The following is a 24,020-nucleotide window of genomic DNA, read 5'->3' as shown; positions in this document are numbered from 1 at the left end:
ATAACTGAATCACTGTGCTGTACACCTAAAAGTAACACAATGTTGTAAATCTACTATACTTCAAATAAAAAGAAAAAGAAAGAGAGGGAAATCACGAATGAGCGGGGAGTTTGGGGGAAAGCAGCAGGCATCCTGGGGGTCGTCGGGGCCTCCTCCTCCAGCCCCGGTGTCCTCCTCTCTCTTTGGCAGGTGCGTGCGCCGGTCCTGACACACCAGTCTGCTGGGGTGGGGGCATCACGTCGTTTGAACAGACTCTCGTTACATTGCTCTAGCAGGGTGTGCTTCTCGGGCTCTGACTGTCCTGTCCCCCCTTCCTCCCCACAGTGGCTGCCCCCTGGTGACAATGGCCGCGTGACTGCCCGCCATGGCCCACCGGAAGCGTCAGAACACGGCGAGCAGCATGCTGGACCACAGGGCGAGGCCGGGCCTGGAGCCCGAGAGCGAGGATGCGGAGCTGCCCCTGGAGGAGTACGTGCCCAAGGGCCTGGAGCTGGCGGCCCTGCGGCCCGAGAGCCCTGCACCCACCGAGCAGGGCGGCCACGACCACAGCCCCGACGGGGACTCCAGCTCCGACTATGTGAACAACACTTCCGAGGAGGAGGACTATGACGAGGGCCTCCCCGAGGAAGAGGAGGGCATCACCTACTACATCCGCTACTGCCCCGAGGACGACAGCTACCTGCAGGGCATGGACTGCAACGGGGACGGCTGCCTGGCCCACGACGGGCGCCACCTGGAGACGGACGAGTGCCAGGAGGCAGTGGAGGAGTGGACGGACCCAGCAGGCCCACAACCGCACGGCCACGGGGACCAGGGCAGCCCCGGCTACAGGGACGGCCACCTTCCCACCCCAGAGGTTGAGGCCTCTATGCTGGGGGCCCAGGACCAGGAAGAGGGCGTCCACTACTGTCCCGGAGAAGAGGCCTACCAGGACTACTACCCCGCTGAGGCCAACGGGAACGAGGGCAGCGCGTCCCCGTACCGCCCGAGGCGCGGGGGCGGGGACCTGGAGGACCAGGAGGAGGACATCGACCAGATCGTGGCCGAGATCAAGATGAGCTTGAGCATGAGCAGCGTCACCAGTGCTGGTGAGGCCAGCCCCGAGCACGCACCGCTGCGGGCGCCCGAGCCGGGGCCCGGGGACTCCTCGGAGGCCTGCCCGCCTGCCGAGGCCAGCCGCGGCCCCAGCAGACACGAGGGCAGGCCCAAGTCCCTGAACCTCCCTCCCGAGGCCAAGCACCCCGCAGACCCCCAGAGAAACTTCAAGACCAAGACCAGGACTCCCGAGGAGAGGCCAAAGTGGCCCCAAGAGCAGGTAGGACTCTGGCTGTCCCCAGGGAAGGGGATGGAGGGGCCCGGAGAGCAAAGGTGCTGCTGTAACCTGTAGATCAGAATGCGTGCCTAGCTCTCCATTCCCTCAGTTATGTGTGGATGGCCCAGCCTCTCCTGTGCACCCATCAGGTGCCTTAGTAAATGTCAAGAAAATCTGGTGGAAGGCTGATTGGCAACCAGAGCTCCCAGGAGACACCCCAGCCCGCCCAGAAGAGGGTGGGTCTTAGTCTGCTTGCCCTGGATCTGCTCACGTGGGGGTGGTCCCTGCGACGGTTGCCCCTCACCAGGGGGTTTCTTCAGGCTGGCCGGATATCGGCAAGGATGCGGGGCTACTGGCGAGTGCAGGCAGCTGCGGTGGGTGGTTGGGGGCAGCCTAGCGTCGAGGGGCAGCGACCTGAGTGCGTTTCACTGGGGATGGCTGTATCGGGTGACGTTTCTCTGAAAGCCTGGGGGCCTTGGCATGATGGGCGATTAGCTGTAAATAACCGTTTTACAAATGATTATTTGAAGGTTTGACAAAGTCTTGGAGAAGAGATGTATGCTAATGAGGCCAGTGGGTTTAAGCGTAACTATTTTCTTTTAATTATAGCAACGTGAGAGTGTATTCTAATGAACACTCTTGGCAAGCTGCCTTTCAAAAAAAACCTACGTGTATATAAAAAGAAGATGTGACTATTAGACGCATGTAAAGGAACTTCTGTTTAGCTAAATCTGTGGACAAATGAGAATGAACTGCTTTCGTATTTTTTAAAGGCTTCATTAATATTATTTTTTTCCCAGAAGAGTTCATGCATTTGAAAAGTATAGATAGTGAGAGCTCGTGTTTGGGCAACAAGTCCTCTTGACTCACTGTAGGTTTCTGGAACTTCCCTCTGATGCCTTTTTTTTTTTTAAAGATCGTTAAGCATAAATTGACTTCACTTTCAGGGTGTTCCTGTCATTTGAGGCCGTTCTGTGTGTGCTAGGGGGCTTTGGGGTGTAAATAAACTGCTGTGCGCTAGCGGATGTGGAGGGAGTCCCCCAACAATAGCGGCGGCTCTGGGGTCAAGGTCTGGGCGTTAGGGAATAGTACTGCTGTCCTTCTGCAGTCCTGGCAGGGCTGGACTCACCACCCAGCAGCGGTGATGGTGCCGCAGGTCGATGTGGACTACGCAAGGCAGATGACGTGCTGAGCCTCGCCAGGACAAGTGATGCCCGGACAAAGTTCTAGTCAAGAGAAATGATCTCTAGGGCATATGGTGGGGAGTGGACGAGACTTGATGTTGGGCTTTACTTAAACCACATGCCAGTTTGAGTAAAAATTCAGCCCTTTGGGTTGGAGGGCTGGAGGTGGATGAGGGTGGAGGTGGGGGCCCAGAGGAGGTCTGTTCTTCAGACGTGGCATTGGGTGGAAGGGCAGGTACCTTTTCTCCCCAAATAGAGTGTTTCCTTGAAACAAACGCTCTCTTCCAAGACCCCAGAAAGGCTCATTTATGCTGGTTTATTATTGCCTAGCTTTTCTGGCTTTATTCACTCATTCACTCACAAGTTAATTCCATCAAGGGGAGAGGCTGGCAATTCCCAGCTCAGGGCAGACAAGGGCCCCTGAAGAAACTGGCCTCCTCTTGAGGGCTCTGCCCTGGCTGGGTCATCACGTCTTGTAGACCCGAATGGCCCATCCAGATGAAGAACACTTTGAAATTTGATCAAGTAGACCCGCTGGTGATAGGAACCCTCTTGAAGGCAAGATGTGTGTGTGTGTGTGTGTGTGTGTGTGTGTGTCTTTGTGTGTCTGTGTGTAAAGAAGGAAGTTCCCTGGGAAGTTTGGAAATTCCTTGCTTCAGACCACAGCCTGCCTTTCTAAAAGGAACACCCTTCTACCCTGGGAATATCCAGGCCATGTGGCCAGCAAAGCCCTGTCCCCCAACAGGTGCACAGGGTGCTCCTGAGTCCCATACCAGCCCCCCCAGTACTGTGCACACAGTGAAGGCTGTGGTGGAAATCACCTGAGGGAGAAATGGGCAGCATCAGCCACCTTGGTGCTTAGACTGTTGGTTTGTAACAGTCAGCGGCCCAGCAGCACCGGCGGTCCAGGACTGCCAGTGCCAAGCTTGCCTTTTGTTTTGTTTTTTTAATTAGTTTTTATTGGAGTATAATTGATTTACAATGCTGTGCTAGTTTCTGATGTACAGCAAAGTGAATCAGTTATACATATACATATATCCACTCTTTTTTAGATTCTTTTCCCATATAGGTCATTACAGAGTATTGAGTAGAGTTCCCTGTACTATACAGTAGGTCCTTATTAGTTAAGGCTGCATTTTAGCAAGATGCCACATGCAGTTTGAAAAGCAATTCTTGGAGGACTCCTGTTGGAGAAGAAGTACATAGATAGCATCCCTCCTTTCTTCCCCTCATTTCAAATCTTGAAAAGTTATGTCGTGGGTGCTTCTAAGAGTGTTGAATAGCACTTCACTCAGTCGCTGTATGGACAACAATATTACAATAGAATTAGAAATGGGACTGTGGTTCCCACCTTCTCAGACTCTGGCACTGAGCATAAACAATGTCTGTAGCTGCCATCGTGGTCCCACGTGTGATTCTGCCATCCCGCTTTTAAAATGTGACATGTTGTAAATGTCGCTCCATGTTGTCATATCATTTTCATGATCCTTTTTGCCAACCTTTGAAGTTCAGGCAATGCGCCATCTAATTGATTTGTCTGTACATACCCTGCCATGGAGTGTGCAGGTTGCGGATGGCATTTTCTTTTATATATGAGACTATACAGACCTCTTTGTATGAGGGAGGCAGGTTTTTCTCCTTTGGATTTATTACTTGAGGATAAATTCCCAGGCTATGTATGAATGCTGACCCCATGATCCTCTTGTCTGATACTTTATTTTTCTTCTGTGAATGGTTGGTGCCTTTTATCTTTTGGGGTCTCGATGCTTTTCCATTTCCTAGCAGCACTTTTTGCGTGCACCACAGATGTTATTTTTTGCTGCAGATGTTTTTCTTTAGCCTCTTTTTTTTTGAAAGGCTCCAGTTTGCAGTTAGAGCTGCCCCCATGCAGCTCTGAGGAGACTGAGAGGTCTGCACAGGGCCATGCAGGTCTGGAGAACCTGAAGGAGGTGGACTTGGCGTTGCGGGAAGCTAGGGCGTGATGGTGGGGAACAGAGGAGACCTGCGTGTGAGTGTTTTTACAGGAAAAAAGTTTTTTCAAATCAATGAAAGTTTATTGAGGACATTTTGGAAAATAGAGGCAAAAGATATTTTGCCCTGTGACATTGTAGAATTCCAGCATTGAGTTTTCATTTTGTAGTAACCTACATGGGGAAAGAATCTGAGAAGGAATATATCTATAACTCAAGTGACTTTGCTGTACACCTGAAATAACATGGTAAATCAACTATACTTCAATGAAAAATAAATGAATTAAAAAACAAAACAGGACTCCCCTGGTGGCGCAGTGGTTGAGAGTCCACCTGCCGATGCAGGGGACACGGGTTCGTGCTCCAGTCTGGGAAGATCCCACGTGCCGCGGAGCGGCTGGGCCCGTGAGCCATGGCCGCTGAACCTGCGCGTCAGGAGCCTGTGCTCCGCAACGGGAGAGGCCACAACAGTGAGAGGCCCACGTACCACACACACACACACACAAAGTTTTCTAATCAAAGAGACAAATTGCCTCTCAGGATTTCCCTGAAGCATCCGCTTAGAGGTGTTCTGTAAACAAGGTGTGCCTGATCCTTATTATTCATGGATTCCGTACTTGTGAATTTGCCTACTCACTAGAGTTTATCTGTAACCTTAAAAATCTATACCCATGGCACTTATGCAGTCCTTTTCAGACATGCACAGACAGGCAAAAAAATTGAGTCATTCAACACGCCCGTTCCCAGCTAAGTTTGAACAAGGAGACGCCCTGCCTTCTTTCGGCTCGTACTATGAAAAAGTGTCCTTTTTCTGTGGTCCTTTTAGTGCCGTGTCTTTTGCATTTGTGTGCTTGTTGCTGATAGAACAAGTGCAGTGCTGAAGTGCTGTCTAGTGTTCCTAAGCGCAAGAAGGCTGAGACGTGCCTTTTGGAGAAAAACACGTGTGTTGGGTGTTTCATTCAGGTATGAATGACAGAGCTGTTGGCCGTGAGTTCAGTGTTAACAAATAACAACATGGTACATTCAGAAAAAAGAAGAAGCATTTGCCGATCTGTACCTGGGGCTGCTCCACGGAGTGCTGGAGTAACATCTACAGTGTGTGAGGGAGAGATGGAAAAGTGGCTGACTCTGTGGATTTGTGAGATGACCACCCATTAAAAAACATCTTGTTATAAGGCTGAAAACCCTAACCCTGACCCTAGCCAATGAAATTGACAGTCTTGTTATCCCGGGTCAGGAAAATGTGAAACTCTTCTCAGCTAGTGTTTTATTATATATACGGGATATAATTAATTATTTGTGAGTAATACATGGTAGATAAGGTGTCTTTAAACAGAAACATACATAGAACAAGGTCATGTATGGATCGGTTGATGAAATGTGGGGATCAGAGGCTCAGGGGAACCTCACCCTGTATTTCCCCTGGGAACGGTGGTCCAGGATCCCCTCATTCAGGGTTCACAGCAACTTTATCAAACATAACAGCCACAAACAAGGAGAGCTGACTGTATCGGGTTGGCAGATGACTTTGAGAAACTCTGCTGCAAAGGCTTCCCCTTCCTAGAGATCCCCTCCGTGCTTGCATGGGTGCCGCCTTCATCCCAGACTCCCGGCGACGAGGACACCCCAGCCCTGCTCCACCTGCCTCTCCCGAACACTCTGGAGCCTCAAGCCCTTTTCTGTCCCTGCAGGAATACACCAACCGAAGATGCACATCCTCGGGGCAGAGGGCCAGAACATGTGACATCCCAAGACCTGTCCCCGTATGGCTCAGTCCCAGGATGGTCACCATCAACCCACAGTGGTGGGAAAGCTGTCACCTCTGTCACCTGTGGGACCCGTGGCTTCTGAGGATTTAATGTTTCTTGTTTTGCCATTTGTGGAAAATCCCTGGGTGACGGTGGAGGTGACGCCGCTATGGGTGGTGACTGCCAGCACCGTGCTAGGGCTTTATGTGTATGATCTCAATGAATCTTAGAGCAACTGGAAGAGGTAGGGACTAGGGTTATTCCCATTTTACAGATGAGGCCTTTGAGACCTGTGTGGGGTCAGTACCGCATCCATGGTTACACAGTATGAGGGCTGAACAGTTTGTTAGGGCAAGGCTCGTACCTGTGACCCTGGGCAGCTCTAGAAGAGTCACGTGATGCCGAGCTCAGCGAGGGGGTGAGTGTGGGTGAGTTTCCTCTGCCCTGTCGTCTGTTTACTCGTTTTCAGTTATCACGAGACCTGACGGGCTCTATTGTTCGTGGCGAGTGTGTCCTGGCACCAGCAAGGTGACCGGCAGACACCAGACCTCCAGCCTGTACAACTGTTGCAACGTCCTGACTTCATGATGGCTCAGGCCATAGATCAAATCAATCAAGTAGAGATTATTCATGGGGCAGTTTTCTTAATTTTATTGAGCTTTGGTGACATGAAATATTGATTTTTTTTTTTTTTTTTTTTACATACAGCAATTAAAGGATGCATGAGTTGGGTCCAGCCAGATGCATATTGAATATCCAGATAGAATGGCCATTTCTGCATCTGCCAGGGTGGTTCTCTGCCCTTTGGCAGTGAGGCCGGGAGTGTGGAGGGAGGACCCCACCCGGGCTGGTGTCACAGCTTAGGGGGACCGGGCGAGCCCTCAGTGCACCTCCTGTGAAGAGGGGTGCCCCCCGTGCTCCTGGGGGCATGGTAAGAGCATGTTTGTCCAGCACCAAAGATCGTGGTTCCGTGGGTCTTTGGGGTGCCTGGGGTGACAGGCTCTTGTGGTCCCTGCTGTGCGTCTGTGTTTGGCAAGGCCTCGCTTGTGACGGCTGTTGTGAGGTCAGGTCCTCCAGAAACACCTGCTCTGGGCCCGAACTTCTTTCAGAGACTCTGCATCCTCTGCGCCTTGTAGATTCCTAGGGCTGCAGCCTTCCCTGGCCCTCCGTGCCCCTGTGGGCTGGGTACACATCAGGGCTTCAGTGATCGTAGAGTTGGAGGCTTCAGGTTTACGTGACCACCATGTGGAACAGCTCCGCACGTCTGGAGGGCAAACCAAAGGCGTGTTTTGATTCTTTGGGGTTTTCATGATTTCTGTTTATTATCAGCCCAACCAGTGCTTTCTAGAAAGAGCCTTCTGACAATAGAAAAAAAAAAAAAGATCAATACATCATAGTCAACTTAATACAGCAGTTAGAGGGAGGTGTGATCCAGGGCCCCGAGGCCACATCACACGCACGAGTGTTCAGCGTTGCTCCCTGTGCGGACGCCTTTGCTGTGATTAGTCAAGACTTGCTTCATGCAGGACCTTTGGAGATGGTGGCAGGAATGTTGGCATCAAATAGGGAGGGGGAATATTAGGGGCAGGGGCAGCCTTGGTCTGCCCTGTATGGGGGGTGGCACCGTGATGCTCCCTCTGGGCTCACACGTGCCTTGTTCAGCGGTGTATGAAGCAAGTATGAGCACCTGCTTTTTGTAGAGGACCCCCTGGCCCTGAGAGGCCGAGAGAAGAGCATCCTGGGGTCGCTGGTGCCCAGGTGGAAGCAGGTGTGCCAGGGGCCCTGGTGCTTGCAACAGTGCCCAGGTGGGAACAGTCTGACCAGACCTGGCCCCCAGGCCGGACCAAGCTGGAGAAAGAGCCCTCGGGCAGGTGCTGAGGACAGGGCTTGGCGGGGGGGTGGAGAGGGGTAGGGGTGTCCAGGAGCATGGACAGGGGAAGGTCCTCAATACCCCCGAGGCCTCTGTGGAGCGCAGCTGGCCTCTTCCTTCCTGCAGCCCTGCTCCAGTTCTGCAGCCGTCCCCACACCTCTGCCTGCCCACCCGGGCCTCAGTCCTGGACGCCCCTTTGCTCATGGGGAGGGTGCATGGAAGGGTCCCCGGGCTCCTGTGCCCCTCCCCAGCCTCGTCCCCGCCCAGTGCGCCTGCTGTCACTAATTCCCGGGACGGCCCTGGAAAATGAAACCCAGGCCTCGGCATCCTAAGCCCCTCGCTTGATCTGCCCGAGCTTCCAAACTTGATTTCTTGGAGCCCATTTGCCGAGTCAGCGCAATGCCCTGATTTGATTTTTATGAAGCCTCTTGAGGACCTGTGACGAGAGGTGGCTGTTATTTTCATGGAACAGTTCATCTGGCCGGAATCTGGGCTTGCGTCAGGGCTTTTAAAATCTAGTTAAAGCGGGGCTTCTAAAACAGTCTTTATTGTTTGGGAAAATCATGTAAAGCCCCTCCCCTAACAGTAATCTAGAAAGTGCCTTCCCTGCCCCCCTCCTCCACCCTCGAGAGAGTTGGGGCTAGTGGTTAAGAGCACAGATGGCAGAGCCAGGAAGCCTGGACCTCACTCTGCTGCACCAGCTCCTGGCCGGGAACGTTCTGGACCTGCCACCTGGGGCTGTAGGAGCAGAGTTGATTGGGTCAGTATCTGCCAGTGGCTGGCGAGGAGCGTGGAGCGCTTGCCGTGAGGATGAGGATGCGGGTCTTACGTCCGTGGGACTCTCAGGAGGTGGGGGAGGCAGTCCAGTGAGGCTCTGCACGCAGCTGGGACCGTGCTGGGCCGGGCAGGGAGCAAGATGATGTCCCCATTTTCTGGGGTGACATCAAGGGAGGGACGAAGCCAGCAGGGTGAGGCAGGATGAGAGGAGGCATGGGACTGGCCAGGGACACCGTGGAGACGGGTGGGGCCTGATGGGGGTGACAGGTGGGGTGGGAGCAGCTCCCCAGGTGCCCTCAGGCTCTCCCCTCTCTGCAGGCCCTCTTCAGGTGCCCCCTCTCCCCGCAGGGATTTCTTGGGGGGCGGTTCTCACATCCTCCTGGTGGCATCCTCAGCCCGTTTCTGCTCTGGATTCCCTGATCTGGGGGGCTGTGTGGCCGCCACACATCTCCAAGGGTGCGCTGATTTTCTCACACTCGATCTTGAATTGAAAATTAACTGAGAACCCCGCTTTCCAGGCAGATGAGCTGGGCTCCAGACCACTGGTCTCTCACTAATTCCAAATGCCATCCCTCCTTTACCCGGGGTTTCTGAACATAATTCCCACTCCCCATCTCCTGGGCTGGCTGGCGTCTGCAAGCCCTCCCACGCAGTCTGTGCGAATTGCACTTACGATGTGCCAGGCCCTGGGGGTGCAGAGATGAAAGTGACTTAAGCCTGCATCGAGAAGCTCGTTCTAGAGGGAGACAGACACGCAGAGACTCACCATCCATCCGGGTGGGACTGGGTGATCAGCAGAGACCCCGCTGCCCAGCCCATGTGTCCCTTGCAGGCTTCCTGGGGACGGGCTCCTGCGTGGGTGATAAGCAGAGAGGACCTGGGACTTTGAGGGGGGCTTTGGGAAGTCAGCTGACCAGGCGGGCTGAACGTGGAGGTCACGGGCGTCCTTAGCATGCAGTGGGGCTGGGGATTGTGCCGGGGGCCAGAGCCCTGAAGGAGGACAGGTGGAAGGTGAAGGAATGGACTGAGGATGCTGATGAGAGAGGGACAGAGGAGGGCCATCAGGGGGATGGGGAACTGGGAGGACCCCGAGCGTCTCTGGTGGATGGCCAGGGCAGAGGCTCCCGTGTGGGAGCACAGGGGATGGGTGGGGACCGTCTGTAAGGGCAGGCAGGGAGGGATCCGAGGAGATGCCAGCAGGGAGAGGGTGCCCACCACGTGTGGAGCTGGGATTGCGTTGCTTTGACTCGAATTGCACTGCTTTGCCAGTGGTGTGTGTCCAGGGCAGGTTTCGGGGAAGGAGAGAGGTGGGTGGGGGACTGAGGCAGGGTGCTGCCCAACCTGCGTCTCCCATCCTTGGGCCCCTGCAGCACCGCCACCGTCCCCCACATGTGCCAGGGGCTCAAGACACATCCCACAAGATCAGTCAGTCATATGACATTCCCCAGGAAGTGCAGGGCTCCGTGGGAGAATATATAGTAACAACTTCTGTTCAGGGAGAAAGACCACATTGCTGAGCACGAGATTCGGAGATGGAACAGCATGGCGATGGCAGTCACGGGGTTTGCACCCCAAAGCGCTCAGATAGCGGTCAATGCTAATCAGTTGCTAAAAAAGACACGGCACTGTGTCTTTAATAGGAGGCTAACCAAGAATAGCTCCCAACCCTACATCAGATAATACCATGGACAGCTCAGGAAAACTAAGCACAGCTCAGAAAGGCTGAGAAGGGGTGTGGCACAGGATGGCACCCCAGGGCCTAGCGTGGACTCCAGACCCTGCCAAGACCATAGTCAGCCTTCACGGAAGAGAAGCTGGTCTCTCCCCCTGAGACCAAGCCAAGGCCCAGACCACTGGAGCTGAAGGATGCTTGGATCTGGGCTTGCAGAATCTCATTGCCCTGCTGCTCAGGTGGGTTTCAACAGCCAGCGGATGGTCCTCTTAAGAGCTGGCAGTGTGCTGTCCTTGGTGCTGATGCACTGCTGGGTCTGCCCCACGGTTGGCCACCCTGCCCCGCTCTGGGTGCAGTCAGGCCAGCAGGTCAGCGAGCCTGCGCTAGACTTTGGCCGAGGGGTTACTTCTCAGGACAGTGCTTGGAGCACCGTGTCAGGTAGGAGGGAGGTTGTTGTTCGGGGCGTTGCCTGTTTGCCCTCCTTGGTCAATCCTCCTCTTCATTGGCCCTAACACTTGCAAACGGCCTCTGATTCTGCCTCTGGGACCTATTGGCCCACTCTGACTTCTGGTGCAGCCCTATCCCTCCCCTCACCCTTCCCACTTAGACTTTGGATCTCACGCTTCCCCTAAAAGCAGCCCTTGGTGCCGGCTAGGAGACCTGTTCCTGACCTTCACTTCCAGAGCTTCTGGGTCTCTGGCTGTGGAGGGGTATGCACTGACACAGACTCACGCACCCAAGTGTCTTCCTCAGAAGGGCTCAGACCCAGACCACCCCACACCCAAGCCAGGTCTCTGGGTACTTCTGAGTCCCTCTGGCTACTTCTGCTGCTGCTTTCTTCTCTAGTCATTGAAAATAGATGCTCTTCCTTGCTGTCATCTATTCCCTTCTACATTCATTCATTCGTTTATTCATTCACGGGGACCCAAGTATATAAAAGATAGCATGCTGGTCACTTTTAGAAATATGAATGTTAATTTCAAGAAAGGAGGAATAGTCTAGCCATTCACCAGTCCTCAAAACCTGCTCCAGACACAAGAGTAGTGGCGGGTCAGGGTGCTTCTTGCTGCATTGGATTTGCAAATCACGGGAGATGTCATGAAGTGGAATTGCTGCCCGAGGATTTTCTTGCCTAATATCTTATTAATATTTAATCTCCAACCCTCTTTTAAATGCCAAGAAAAATGAAATCGGATGAATTGAGCCAAAGGTTTCCAAGTCATCTAAAATATGGGCCATTTGGCCCATATTCAGAGATCATGGCCTGGTAATTTTTACAGTATTTGTGGGAAGATTGATTTCTCTTCTGCACCACAGTTATAATGATCAAGTTCCAAAAAAAGACTTTTACATACAAAGCAATATTGTTCAGCCCTAAAAGAAAAGGAAATTCTGACACCTGCTACAGCGGGGATATACCTTGAGGCCACTATGCTGAGTGAAATTAGCCAGTCACAAAAAGACAAATCCTGTATGATTCCGCCCAAGTGAGGTACCTAGATTAATTAAATCCATAGAGACGGAAGTGGACTGATGGTTGCCAGGATAGGGGTGGGGGGAACGGGGGTTAGTGTTTAAAGGGGACAGAGCTTCCGTTGGGGATGATGCAAAGTTCTGTGACCGGATGGTGGTGATGATTGTACATCAGTGTGAATGAACTTAATGCCACTTAATTGTCCACTCAACATTGGTTAAAATGATACATTTTATTATATGTATATTTGCCACAATAAAAAAAAAAAAAGAAAGAAAAGGCTCTTGTCTCGTTAACTGGCCTGAGCCAATTTGAATCATCTAAACCTAAGTTGAGCCAGTCTGAGCCCATGAAGGGGCAGGAGTGGTGGACACCAGATTATTAATCCTGCTGGGCTTTCACATAGGTCATGCAGACCACTGGGTTATGTAAAATGGTTGAGCTCATACCATGTTAGTATCATTAAAAGAAGAATATGGTGTCAAATGTACCATGAAAATATTCTCTCTCCTCATCCTGGTTAAGGAAACCAGATGTTCTGTTTTGCATATTCATGACAGATGAGCAGGTAGATTTAATAGAAGCTTACTGGATGGTTGGGATCTCCTTTACACATTAGCTGGTTAAACTTGTCTTTCAAATTAGGGGTCATAGGGCTTAGTGTTGGCAGCCGTAGGCAGTTCCATTGAGTTGTTTATTCTTTAGGACTAATAGTACTGATTGGAATGGAGAACTCCTTCCCGTATTGCGAGAACAGAGAGCTGGTCTTGGCAGTTCCCTGCGGGGAAGGGCAGTCTCTATAGTCAAGTGGGAGTTAAACATGGGAAGTGCCTTGGAGCTGGAATTCGAACACTGACTTAGCACGGTCATCTGGTTTCTTCTGACCTGGGTGCCTTCGTGTCATCCATTTATCTGATGCCATGCTCGCTGTCACAGAACATGTGTGGGGTGCGCTCTAGGCTGAGGGTGGGGAGCAGTTGGGGGAACAGGGAGGGTCTCGGGGCTCCCGGGAGCCCCCGGCCTGAGCCTGCCATAAGGCCAAGAGATCGCTCTTCACTTTGGAGGGTCGCTGTCGTTAAACTGCTCACACAGGGCTTCTCACCTTGCAGCTAGCGGGGGCCAGGGTGTTTGTAGCAAGCTGGTGGAACCCCTGGGGAAAGCAGCCTGCTGGCCCCCAGCCACGGATGCAGAAGGGATCATGGAGCTTTTCTCCTTTGAGAATTGAGTTACATCAAACATGACACTCCCTGTTTTGGTAGCTCTGCCTGCAGTGATGGGGCTCCCTCCTTCCCCACGAGGGAATACGACTGTGACATCCCGGGTGCGAGGCTGGTGCCCGGGAGGGAGGAGTGTCTGAGGTCCTGCCGCTGCTGTCTGGGTGGCCTGCCTCCTTCCCCCGGCCCACCCTCCTCCCGTTGACCTTTGCATCCCTCAGGAGGGCCGGTCCTGCATAAGCTTGTTGTGACCTTCGAGTAGGGGTCTAATGCTGAGCTGAAGGGGGTATCAAAGGCAGAGGCAGTGTGTTTTAGATCTGTCGAGGGCCCTGCTTACTCTTTCTTTCCCTGTTACTTTAAAATTTTAGCTATAGACACAGAGCATGAAATTTACCATTTTGACCATTTTAGAGTGTACAATTCAATGGCATTTAGCACAGTGTTGTACAACCACCACTATTTAGTTCCAGAACATTTTCATCACCCCAAAAAGAGACCCCATACTTATTTGGTAGTATCAGTCCCCAATCCTCCCTCCTTCTAGCCCCCAGTAATGACAAATCAGCTTCCTTCCTGTGCAAGCAGACCCCCTGAGATACTGTGGTTTGGTTCCAGACCACTGCAATAAAGTGAATGTCTCAATAAAGCAAATCACAAATTTTTTGATGTCTCAGTGCATCTAAAAGTTATGTTTACGGTATACTGTAGTCAATCAGGTGTGTAATAACATCTGAAAAAACAATGTACACACCTTAATTTAAGAGTACTTTATTGCTAAAAAATACTAAGCATCATCTGAACCTTCAGGGAGTCGTAATCTGTTTTGCTGCTGGAGGGTCTTGCCTCGATGCTGATGGCTGCTGGCTGATCAGGCTGGTGGTGCCTGAAGGCTGGCTGGCTGCGGCAATTTCTTAAAATGAGACGACAGTGAAATTTACCCCATCGATGGACTCTTCCTTTCACAAATGATTTCTCTGTCTCATGAAATGCTGTCTGATAGCATTTTACCCACAGTAGAATTTCTTTCAAAACTGGAGTCAATCCATCCAGTTTTGAAATTCTCCTGCTGCTTTATCGACTAAGTTTATGTAATATTCTAAATTCTTTGTTGTCATTTCAACAGTCTTCACAGCATCTTCACCAGGATTAGATTCCTTCTCAAGAAACCACTTTCTTTGCTCATCCATAAGAAGTAACTCCTCATCCATTCAAGTTTTATCATGAGAGTGCAGCAATTCAGCCCCATCTTCAGGCTCCACTTCTAATTCTACTTCTCTTACTGTTTCCACCACATCTGCAGTTACTTCCTCCACTGAAGTCTGAATCCCTCAAAGTCATCCGTGAGAGCTGGAATCGACTTCTTCTAAATTCCTGTTAATGTCGATATTCTGACCTCTTTCCAAGAATCACAAATGTTCTTAGTACCATCTAGAATGGTGAATCCTTTCCAAAATGTTTCAGTTTACTTTGCCCAGATCCATCAGAGGAATCACTGTCTATGGCAGCTGTAGCCTTCCAAAATGTAAATATTTCTTAAATAATAAGATTTGAAAATTGAAATTCCTTCTTGATCCATGGGCCACAGCATGGATGTTGTCTTAGCAGGCATGAAAACAACATGAATCTCTTATATCTCCATCAGAGCTCTCGGGTGACCAGGTGCTTTGTCAGTGAGCAGTAATATTTTGAAAGAAATCTTTTTTTTTCTTGAGAAGTAGGGTCTCAACAGTAGGCTTAAAATATCCAGTAAACCATGTTGTAAATAGATGTGCTGTCATCCAGGCTTTGTTGTTCCAGTTAGAGAGCACAGGCAGAGTGGATTTAGCATAATTCTTAAGGGCCCTAGGAATTTTGGAATGGTAAATGAGCATTGGCTTCAACTTAAAGTCACCAGCTGTGTTAGCCCCGAACAAGAGAGTCAGCCTGTCCTTTGAAGCTTTGAAGCCAGGTACTGACTTTTCCTCTCTAGCTATGAAAGTCCTAGATGGCATTTTTCCAATAGAAGGCTGTTTCGTCTACATTGAAAAGTTGTAGTGTAAAGTAGCCACCTTCATTAATGATCTTAGCTAGATCTTCCGGATAACTTGCTGTAGCTTCTACATCAGCACTTGCTGCTTCAGCTTGCACTTTTATGTCCCGGAGGCGGCTTCTTTCCTTAAACCTCATGAACCAACGCCTGCTAGCTTCAGGTTTTTCTTCTGCAGCTTCCTCACCGCTCTCAGCCTTCATAGAATTGAAGAGAGTTAGGGCCTTGCTCTGGATTAGGCTTTGGTTTAAGGGAATGTTGTGGCTGGGTTTGATCTTCTATCCAGATCACTACAACTTTCCCCATATCAGCAGTAAGGCTGCTTCACTTTCTCATCATTCATGTGTTCACTGGAGTAGCACTTTTAATTTCCTTCAAGAACTTTTCCTCTGTGTTCACAATTAGGCTGCTCCTTAGTGCAAGAGGTCTAGCTTTCGGCCTGTCTTGGCTTTCCATATGCCTTCACTAAGCCTAATCATTAGTTTTTGACTTAAAGTGAGAGACATGAAACTCTTCCTTTCACTTGAACATTTGGAGGCCACTGTATGGTATTAATTGGCCCAATTTCAGTATTGTTGTGTCTCAGGGAATAGAGAGGCAAGAAGGAGAGAGAGGTCGATGGAGGAGTCAGAACCCACACATTTATCAGTTAAGTTCATTGTCTAATATGGGCGTGGTCTGTGGTGCCCCAGACAGTTACAATAGTAACATCAAAGATCACTGATCACCATAACAAACATAATAATCATGAAAAAGTTTGAAATATTGCATGATTTACCAGCACATGACACAGAGACACAAAGTAAGCAAATGCTGCTGGAAAAATGGCACAATAGATGAACTCAACACAGGGTTGCCACAAACCTTCAATTTGTAAATAATGCAATATCTGCAAAGCACAGCAAAGTGAAATGCAATAACACAAGGTCTCTCTGTATAGATTTGCCTGTTTGTAGACATTTCATCTAAATGTAATCATATAATATGTGGCCCTTTGTGTCTGGCTTCTTTCACTTAACAAGATGTTTTCAGGGTTCACCCATGTTGTAGCATGTATCACAACCTCATTCCTTTTCATGGCTGAATGATGTTCCATTGAATGGATATACCACATTTTATTTATCCATTCATCAGTTGACAGACATTTGGGTTGTTTCCACCTTTTGACTATTGTGAATCATGCTCTCATGACCATCCCTGTACATTTTTGTGTAGACACCTGCTTTCAGCTCCTTTGGGTCTACACCTCAGAGTGGAATTGCCGGGTCACATGAGCATTTAATGTTTAACTTTGTGAGGAATCACAGACTGCTTTTCACAGCTGCTAGACATTTTACATTCCCACCAAAAACGCATCAGGATTCTAGTTACGCTCAAATTGAAAAAAAAAGGAACAGCCCGAACGAAGCCTTGATGGCATGGCATTCGGACGCACCATTGTTCAAGGGTGGCTTTAGTTGACCCGTGTGTTTGTTGATACCCTGGCCAACCCCAACGAGTCTGGGGCAGCAGGACCCCTGAGTTGTGCCTCGGTCCTGGTCGGGAAGCTGTCGAGGGCCCAGACCTTTGTTATGTGCATCTTCCCGTCCTGAATGCCAGTGCCCAGGGCGGTGCAGGACACAGAGCAGGTGCCTGCTTGGACTGCCGTGTGGACGCAGACTCTGGGCAGTGCTTGACGAAGGATGGAAATGTAGATGCCAATGAAAAATCTGGTTCTGCTCAAAAATGCTAGTCCCCCGGGTACCACCTGCCCTTCCTGGGGCCCTGTGAACAAAGAGTGAATGATGGAGTGGAGAAGTGATGGGGCCCCGGGGGCAGTGGCAGAGGAAGTTTTAGCGGACGAGTCTCAGAGAACAAGACCAGGCCCCGAGTGGCTTCCCCAGTGCATCTTGTTATGATTCTTGTAAGCCAGAGATCGGCTTCAAAAAGATGCGATCATCCCCAGAGGGATAACTATGATAAGAATAAAGACTTTATCCAAGCTCTCCTCCTCCTGCAGATAAATATCACAGAGTGACCTGAATCGTAAGAGGAATGGGAGAAAAAGAACAAAATTGTCATTTTTCAGAGCCACCTATTTGTCAGGGGATGGATTGGAGGGCCTTTGAGAGAAGACCTGGAGGGCGCTGATCAGACCGTCAGTGGCCCCGTGGGTTATGCTCTCAGCTTGGCCCCACGGGAGCATCCTCAGTGTTGCTGCCCCAGCTGCCCCTCCTGAGCTGGAATGTCCGATGAGTCGGGCTGACCGATGCCTTTGAGAACAGAGCAAGAAATGACTCCTGGAGAAGACTTCTGCATCACTTGGGGTTTCTCTGACTTGGAGTTGTGTCTGGGGGCAGATAGGACAGTCCAACGGCTTCCTTGGCTTTGTGTTCATGCTTTCTGTCCCTCACTCAGCTCCCCTCCATGTCACTCACATGCTTGTCTTTCAGGACAGCGCTCGGAAACACGCAGCTTTTGTTCCAGATGGTGTGAGCGGGCGTGTGCTTGTTTGCTGTTATTCCATCTGAAGCCATGTGGGGTATATTGCCAGATTTTCAGTTTAATCCAGCAGACACAATCAGAATTGATACGTTAAAAAATCCTTGCTTTAGTTTCCCTAACTAGAGCCAAGATATTTATTCGAACAATTTATTCAAATTAGTATATTTTTCTTACAAGCAAGTCATCTCTGCCCTGAACAGCTGTCCCTGGTCCTGGCATTTTGTGACCAGCCTGTGCCGTCACATCGTGCTCTGGTCTCTGGGCTCCATGGAGTGGGGTTCGGGGGGTCCCCACTGCATTAGCATATTTCAGGTCACATGTTTCACTCACCCCTCCCCCCCAGCAATGGCTGATGGGGTTCCAGTGGGTGGCACCGAGAATGCCCCACTACAGGTACTTGATGAGGGATGTGGCCCTCCCATCCCTGTTGGCATCTTATTTTGAGGTGTGCCTGGCTGCTGTACCATGGGGAGGGCACAAAAGGATTTAAACAGCATCTCCCTCTAAGATCCATGTGGGCCTCTAACCATGTTCATTTCAGATCCTGTGTCCCCTGCTGCCAAGCCCCCCACCCTGGCCCTTGAGATGAAAATTTGAGCACCAGATGGGCTCTCCCAAGGAGAAGCAGTACAAGCCGTCCTCCTGCCTCTCTGGAAACAACCCCGGCTGTTTATTATGAGATGCAGTTGTCATGGTGATGAGTGGTCATAGGGAGTTAGAGAAAATGTTGACCTGGAGGGAAGGGTCGAGACTGTGGAAGCTTTGGGGAGAAGCTGCCCTTGTATGTGGACCTGAGACCTTGTGTTGCCTGTGGTCACCATGTGCTGTGGCCCCACACTGAGTTGTCTGGGGGATGGTGTAGGGCACTGACTTCCAGCCTGGGTTCCCCTGGCCAAGCCCAAACTGTGTCCCCCAGAAGAGATACCTCTTCCACTTGCCAGAGACACCCAACACAAGGCCAGTGGCGGTCCTGGTGTTGCCGTTTCCCACTATGTATTCAGCACCTTGATGACAGTCTGTTGCCCCATATGATGGTCCTTTTTCTGCCAGGACAATTAGGTTCTAGCCCAATCTGTAACATTTGTAGAAGGAATGTTATCTTAGTACTTTTGGGCTGCTAAAACAGAATACTATAAACTGGGAGACTTAGAAACAACAGACATTTACTTCTTAGTTCTGGAGGCTGGAAGTCCAAGATCAAGGAGCTGGCAGATTTGGTGTCTGGTGAGAACCCCCTTCCCTAAATAGCCATCTTCTTTTACATCCACACATGGCAGGGGGGGCAAGGGAGCTCTCTGGGATCCCCTTTATAAGGGCACTAATCCCATTCATGAGGACCCCACCCTCATGAGCTCATCTAATCCTAATCACCTCCTAGCAGCCCACCTCCTAATACCATTGCCCTGGGGGTTAGGTTTCAACAGATGAATTTTGGCCGTGGGGGGCGGGGGACACAAATACTCAGTGTGTACTAGGTGTGGTTGACCCCGTTTTCATTTTTCAGTTGATTGGTTGGTTTCTTTGGGGGTTTTGGAGATTCCTGGTGCCTGTTCGGCTCCTTGTAAGGCAGTGCAGGCCTTCAGGAAGTGAAGTTTGTGAACTCAGCCTAGGGATAGTCACCAGGTTAGAAATTTCACAAACAAGAAGGTAAAATACTGATGTGCTCTAAGTGGATCTTGAAATTGGAAGGTGTACAGGACAGCAGAGGGTTGTCTGGGGCATGTCCCACATTAGAGCCTTACTTAAGGCAGACGGGAGCACCCTTTGAGGTGAGAGACCCCTTTGGACATTACAGGAGGTTTTTCCTGGTGTGTCTTGTCCACAGCAGGAGGTGCAGAGCCAGTAGGGCTGTGGCAGGAGCCCATTAGGAGCTCGGGAAGAAGCCTGGCTCCAGTGGGACCCTGGCAGGAGTGACCCCTTCAGGCTCAGCCCTGCAGGAACGGGCGCTGTCTGCTCAGCTTGGGTAGCATGGATCCATGGGGGGTAGATTAGACCTGATAGGAGAAGGATGGGGCCAGACCTGAAAGGAGGGCTGTGATGGGTGGAGCAGGGGGGCCCAGAGCCCTGCCTCGGGACAGACCAGAACAGCAGAGCCAGGTCAGGGCCTACCGGCGCCGTCTGGGGGCTCACGGAGCTTTGGGGGTAGGGGCAGTCTTTTGGGCTTCCAGCAAGGAAGAGGGGACAAAGCAGACATCTGACCCTCCTGGCCCCAGCTGTGCCCTGCACCCCCTCTGCTCCGGGAAGGCCTCATTTTTTCCTGTGGGTTGAGTGAGCCAGATTGCTCTTGGGATGTGGCACAAATCTGCCTGGCCCTTAATTCCCAGCCAGCTTTGTCCACCTCCTGTCTGAGCCATCCCCTCCACGCCCGCGGCCTCTGAAGCCCAGTGGTACCTGCAGTCATGGAGAGGATGCTCAGCTAGAATCCCTGGTCTGCCTGGTGCACAACCCCCCTGTTCCCTTCAGGGCTAGGACGGTGGGCCTGGGTCTTTTCATTTTTCTCTAACCCCCGCACAGAGATCTAATGAAGTCACAGGCCATGACAGTGACAGTCTAGGACAGGGAAGACACGACACATGGCTGTGCTGCCTGAGCCTGTGGGTACCTGGCCATTCCTGTCCACACCTGGAGCCTCAGTCCTCTTACCTGTAAAGCAGGAATGGGCACATCCATCTCATATGGGAAAGGATGCGATCAATAATGTTACTTATTTATAAATAAACATAATGTAAATGTAAGTATAATGTATATGTATGTTCATAATATAAATTTATTTGTAAATAAAACTTATTAATGTCATTGACATCATCATATTGTTACTGCTTGATAATTTATTTCCAGAAAGTTCTGGAACTTGACTTAAGATGCTGGCTCACCAGAGCCTCCTTTGGGGTTTGGACAGTGATTTCAGTGCTTGGATCTGGAGAGATCTTCTGGATAGTACAGGGCACTAAGTAGAGAAAATATACCTAAACTTTAAATTTTGTTCATCGAAGTAAGAGGAATTTTGGGTTGATGTCTTCCTTAAGAGAAGACTTATGACATGTCCTTGGGGCATTTTTCCTCTAGTAGTAGATTGACTAATTTGCATTAACTAAGGAATTTAGATTTTTGAATTTGCATTGAACTAAGAATTTAAGTTTGTTAGAAATATAATTTTAAGCCTTGGACACTGTTGTTGGGAATGTAAAATGGCTTAGCTGCTGTGGAAAACAGTATGGTGGTTCCTCAAAAGATAAAAAATAAAATTACCGTATGATCCTGCAGTCCTACTTCTGGATATATATATATATACCCCAAGAATTGAAAGCAGGAACTCTGAGAGATATTTGTACACCGGTGTTTGTAGCAGCATTATTCACAACAGCCAAAAGGTGGACGCAACCCAGGTGTGCGTGGACTGATGAATGGATAAACAAAAAGTGGTCTATATAAATGGTGGAATATTGTTCAGCCTTAAAATGGAAGAACATTCTGACACCTGCTACAACAGGGATGAACCTTGAGGACATTATGCTCAGTGAAGTAAGCCAGTCAGAAAAAGACAAATCTTGTATGACCCCACTTGTACGCGCTCCTTAGAGTAACTTGATAGGGGGAACTGGTGGTTGCCGGGGGCTGGCGGTGGGGTGGGAATAGGGAGTTAGTGTTTGACGGGGACAGAGTTTCAGTTTTATAAGATGAAAAGAGCTCTGGAGATGGATGGTGATCGTTGCATAATAATGTGAAAGTACTTAATGCCACTGAACTGTACACTTACGAATGGTTAAGATGGCAAACTTTCTGTTATATGTATTTTACCACAATTAAAAATAATAATAAACAAGAAATTAGAAAATATGATTCAAATAACTTTTTAGAAGTATAAAAGTATACATATTATTGGCAGAAAAGTTAAATTATATCTGTATGTACACACACATATGTATATACACATGCATTTTACAAAATTGTATCATATTGTATCTCCAGTTTTGTGTCTTGGTTTATTATTTTTTATTTATTTAAATTTTTATTTATTTTTTATTTTTGTATTTTTTTTTTTTCTCACATGTGAAAACACCATCTTTGTCTTTAACTTCCCGGTTTCCAGGTTTGCAATGGTTTGGAGCAGCCGAGGAAGCAGCAGCGCTCTGATCTCAATGGCCCTGTTGACAATAACAACATTCTAGAGGTAATTTTTCCAAGGAAGAGAGTTCTGGCCCAGGGCCCTGACGTGGGAGCTGCCCACCCTGTCTTCATGGGCTCACCCTCTCCACCATGTTCTTGTCCCACCCAGTGCCTGGGGGAGGGGGGTTCCCATCAGGCAAAGTCCGGTGGCCCTGCGGGAGGAGGAAGGGAAGGCCCTTTCCCGTTGACTCAGACCCACACCACGGTGTGCCCATGTGTTGCCTTTGGTGCGTGGGGGTCATTGGTGCTCCCTGATTTGACAGAAACTCATTCTATCCCATTACCTGACAGTCATGTTCTAAAACAGGATTACTCAAGGGTGGCACCATTGACATTTGGGGCCAGACCCTTCTTTGTTGTGAAGGGCCGTTCTTTGCACTGCAGGGTGTTTAGACACATCCCTGGCCTCTACCCACTAGATGCTAGTAGCAGCCCTCCTCCCCAAGTTGTGACAACCAAAAATGTCTACAGAAATTGCCGTATGTCCCCTTGGGGACAAAAATCACTTGGGTTGAGAACCACAGTTCTAAACCAACAATGTGGTTTTAAACAACAATCCCATGTAAACTTTCACTTCCATGATGGGGAGGTTATTAGAATGAGGCCTTAAGCAAGTTATTTCCCTTTTCTGGATAACATGGTTTGGATGAGATTTTCTAACTTGGATGAAATCACTGTGGCTACCCATGCAGTGGCGTCTGATCTCTTTCCTTGCTTTTAAAGATGTGCCTGGAAATTCTCATGCGCACCAGTTAGGGAACCACTGGGTGTATTCCTTCCAGCAGTGACATGCTAACCTGGTTTTAGCTGATGGCCTTTTGTACCCCAGGTTTTCCATGAGAATTGGTTACATGTACCCCACCCAAACATCATGGCGCCGGAAAGACACTGGTTTGCTGTAAGGAGCTGACTTCTTGGGAAGACCAGTCATGATTAATTAATTATGGTAATTAATTAATTACCATAATTAATCACCACCATTAATTATGGTAATTAATCATCTTAGCCTAGATCTTATGGGCCAACTACTTAAACCTATTGTGTGTGTGTGTTTTCATATTTCCTAACAGACGAAGAAGGTGGCATCATTTCCAAGTTTTGTGGCTGGTAAGTGACTGAATTTTCTCTCTTAGGGGGCAGCTGACATATTTTTATGTCAAAGCAAATGGGACTTTGACTTTTGGTTTTCTCCCACAAAGCTTGTGTAGAAAACACACCTTCAAGGGGAAGGTAGTTCTACAATAAGGCAAGGTGCCCAGCCCCACGTCTTCAATGGGAGTGGAGAAGATCCAATTGATTAAGGGACAGGAAACCATCCCATTTAATTACACTTTCAGTAATGGCCTCACACATGACACGATGATTGAATTAATAGAATGAAATGTCTCTGTATAAGCTGCTAATTACGATCTAACACTTTTGATTAAGGTGGATATAATTGCATCCAAATTTAGACTGCTAGTTTTTTTTTTTAAAGACTTCATTTCCTTCCACTCTCCTGTCTCTTTTGAGGAGGTCAATATAGCATTTTAACATTCAATTAAAAAAAAAACCCAGCTGATCTGTTCTGTGTCACTTTTGGTGTGGGGAACACTCCTGCTTGGCTGTTGTCTGAAGGGCATCAGGGAACCCCTGGCAACTCCTTTAAGATGCCTTCCAACCACACGGTAAAGAGCCTCTTAAAAATAGAATCTTGGGCTTCCCTGATGGCGCAGTGGTTGAGAGCCCGCCTTCCAATGCAGGGGACACGGGTTCATGCCCCGGTCCGGTAGGATCCCACATGCTGCAGAGCGGCTGGGCCCGTGAGCCGTGGCTGCTGGGCCGGCACGTCCGGAGCCTGTGCTCCGCAGCGGGAGGGGCCACAACAGTGAGAGGCCCGCGTACCGCAAAAAAAAAAAAAAAAAAAAAGTAGAATCTTTGCTTTGCCAGGAGGCTGATTCCTCCTGCTCTTGCTAGTGGGTCACAATAAACAATGTGAAGTTTCTTAATTCTTTCAATAAGCTGGTAATTGATTTTTATGAATATTTATGTGAGCAAGGTAAATTAATCTTCAGAAATAAATGACCTTAGACTTTTGCTACCCTGGTTTTCTTTTTTAGTAAAGAACTAAAAAAACCCGGGA

At 49.5% G+C, this 24,020-nt stretch overlaps 1 protein-coding gene across 4 annotated transcripts in view; it reads left to right on the top strand.

Moving 5' to 3' along the window:
- Positions 1 to 330: 330 nt before the first annotated feature.
- The window catches only part of APBA2 (amyloid beta precursor protein binding family A member 2), a gene marked incomplete at its 5' end in the record, with an annotated part of 66,860 nt that continues 43,170 nt past the window's right edge, over positions 331 to 24,020 (top strand). For 3 of the 4 annotated variants that reach the window (XM_082618835.1, XM_082618834.1, XM_082618836.1), the window contains 3 exons: positions 365 to 1,315; positions 21,822 to 21,902; positions 22,969 to 23,005. In XM_082618835.1, the coding sequence (XP_082474961.1) occupies positions 365 to 1,315; positions 21,822 to 21,902; positions 22,969 to 23,005 (1,069 nt within the window). Of the gene's footprint in view, positions 1,316 to 21,821; positions 21,903 to 22,968; positions 23,006 to 24,020 lie in introns of all 4 variants that reach the window. The other variant, XM_082618837.1, reaches the window with a different exon arrangement.

This window comes from Mesoplodon mirus, assembly GCF_964341445.2.
Source record: "Mesoplodon mirus genome assembly, chromosome: 4".
NCBI lineage: Eukaryota > Metazoa > Chordata > Mammalia > Artiodactyla > Ziphiidae > Mesoplodon > Mesoplodon mirus.
The sequence above is the reverse complement of the archived record's forward strand: the minus strand, read 5'-3'. Positions and strand labels throughout refer to the sequence as shown.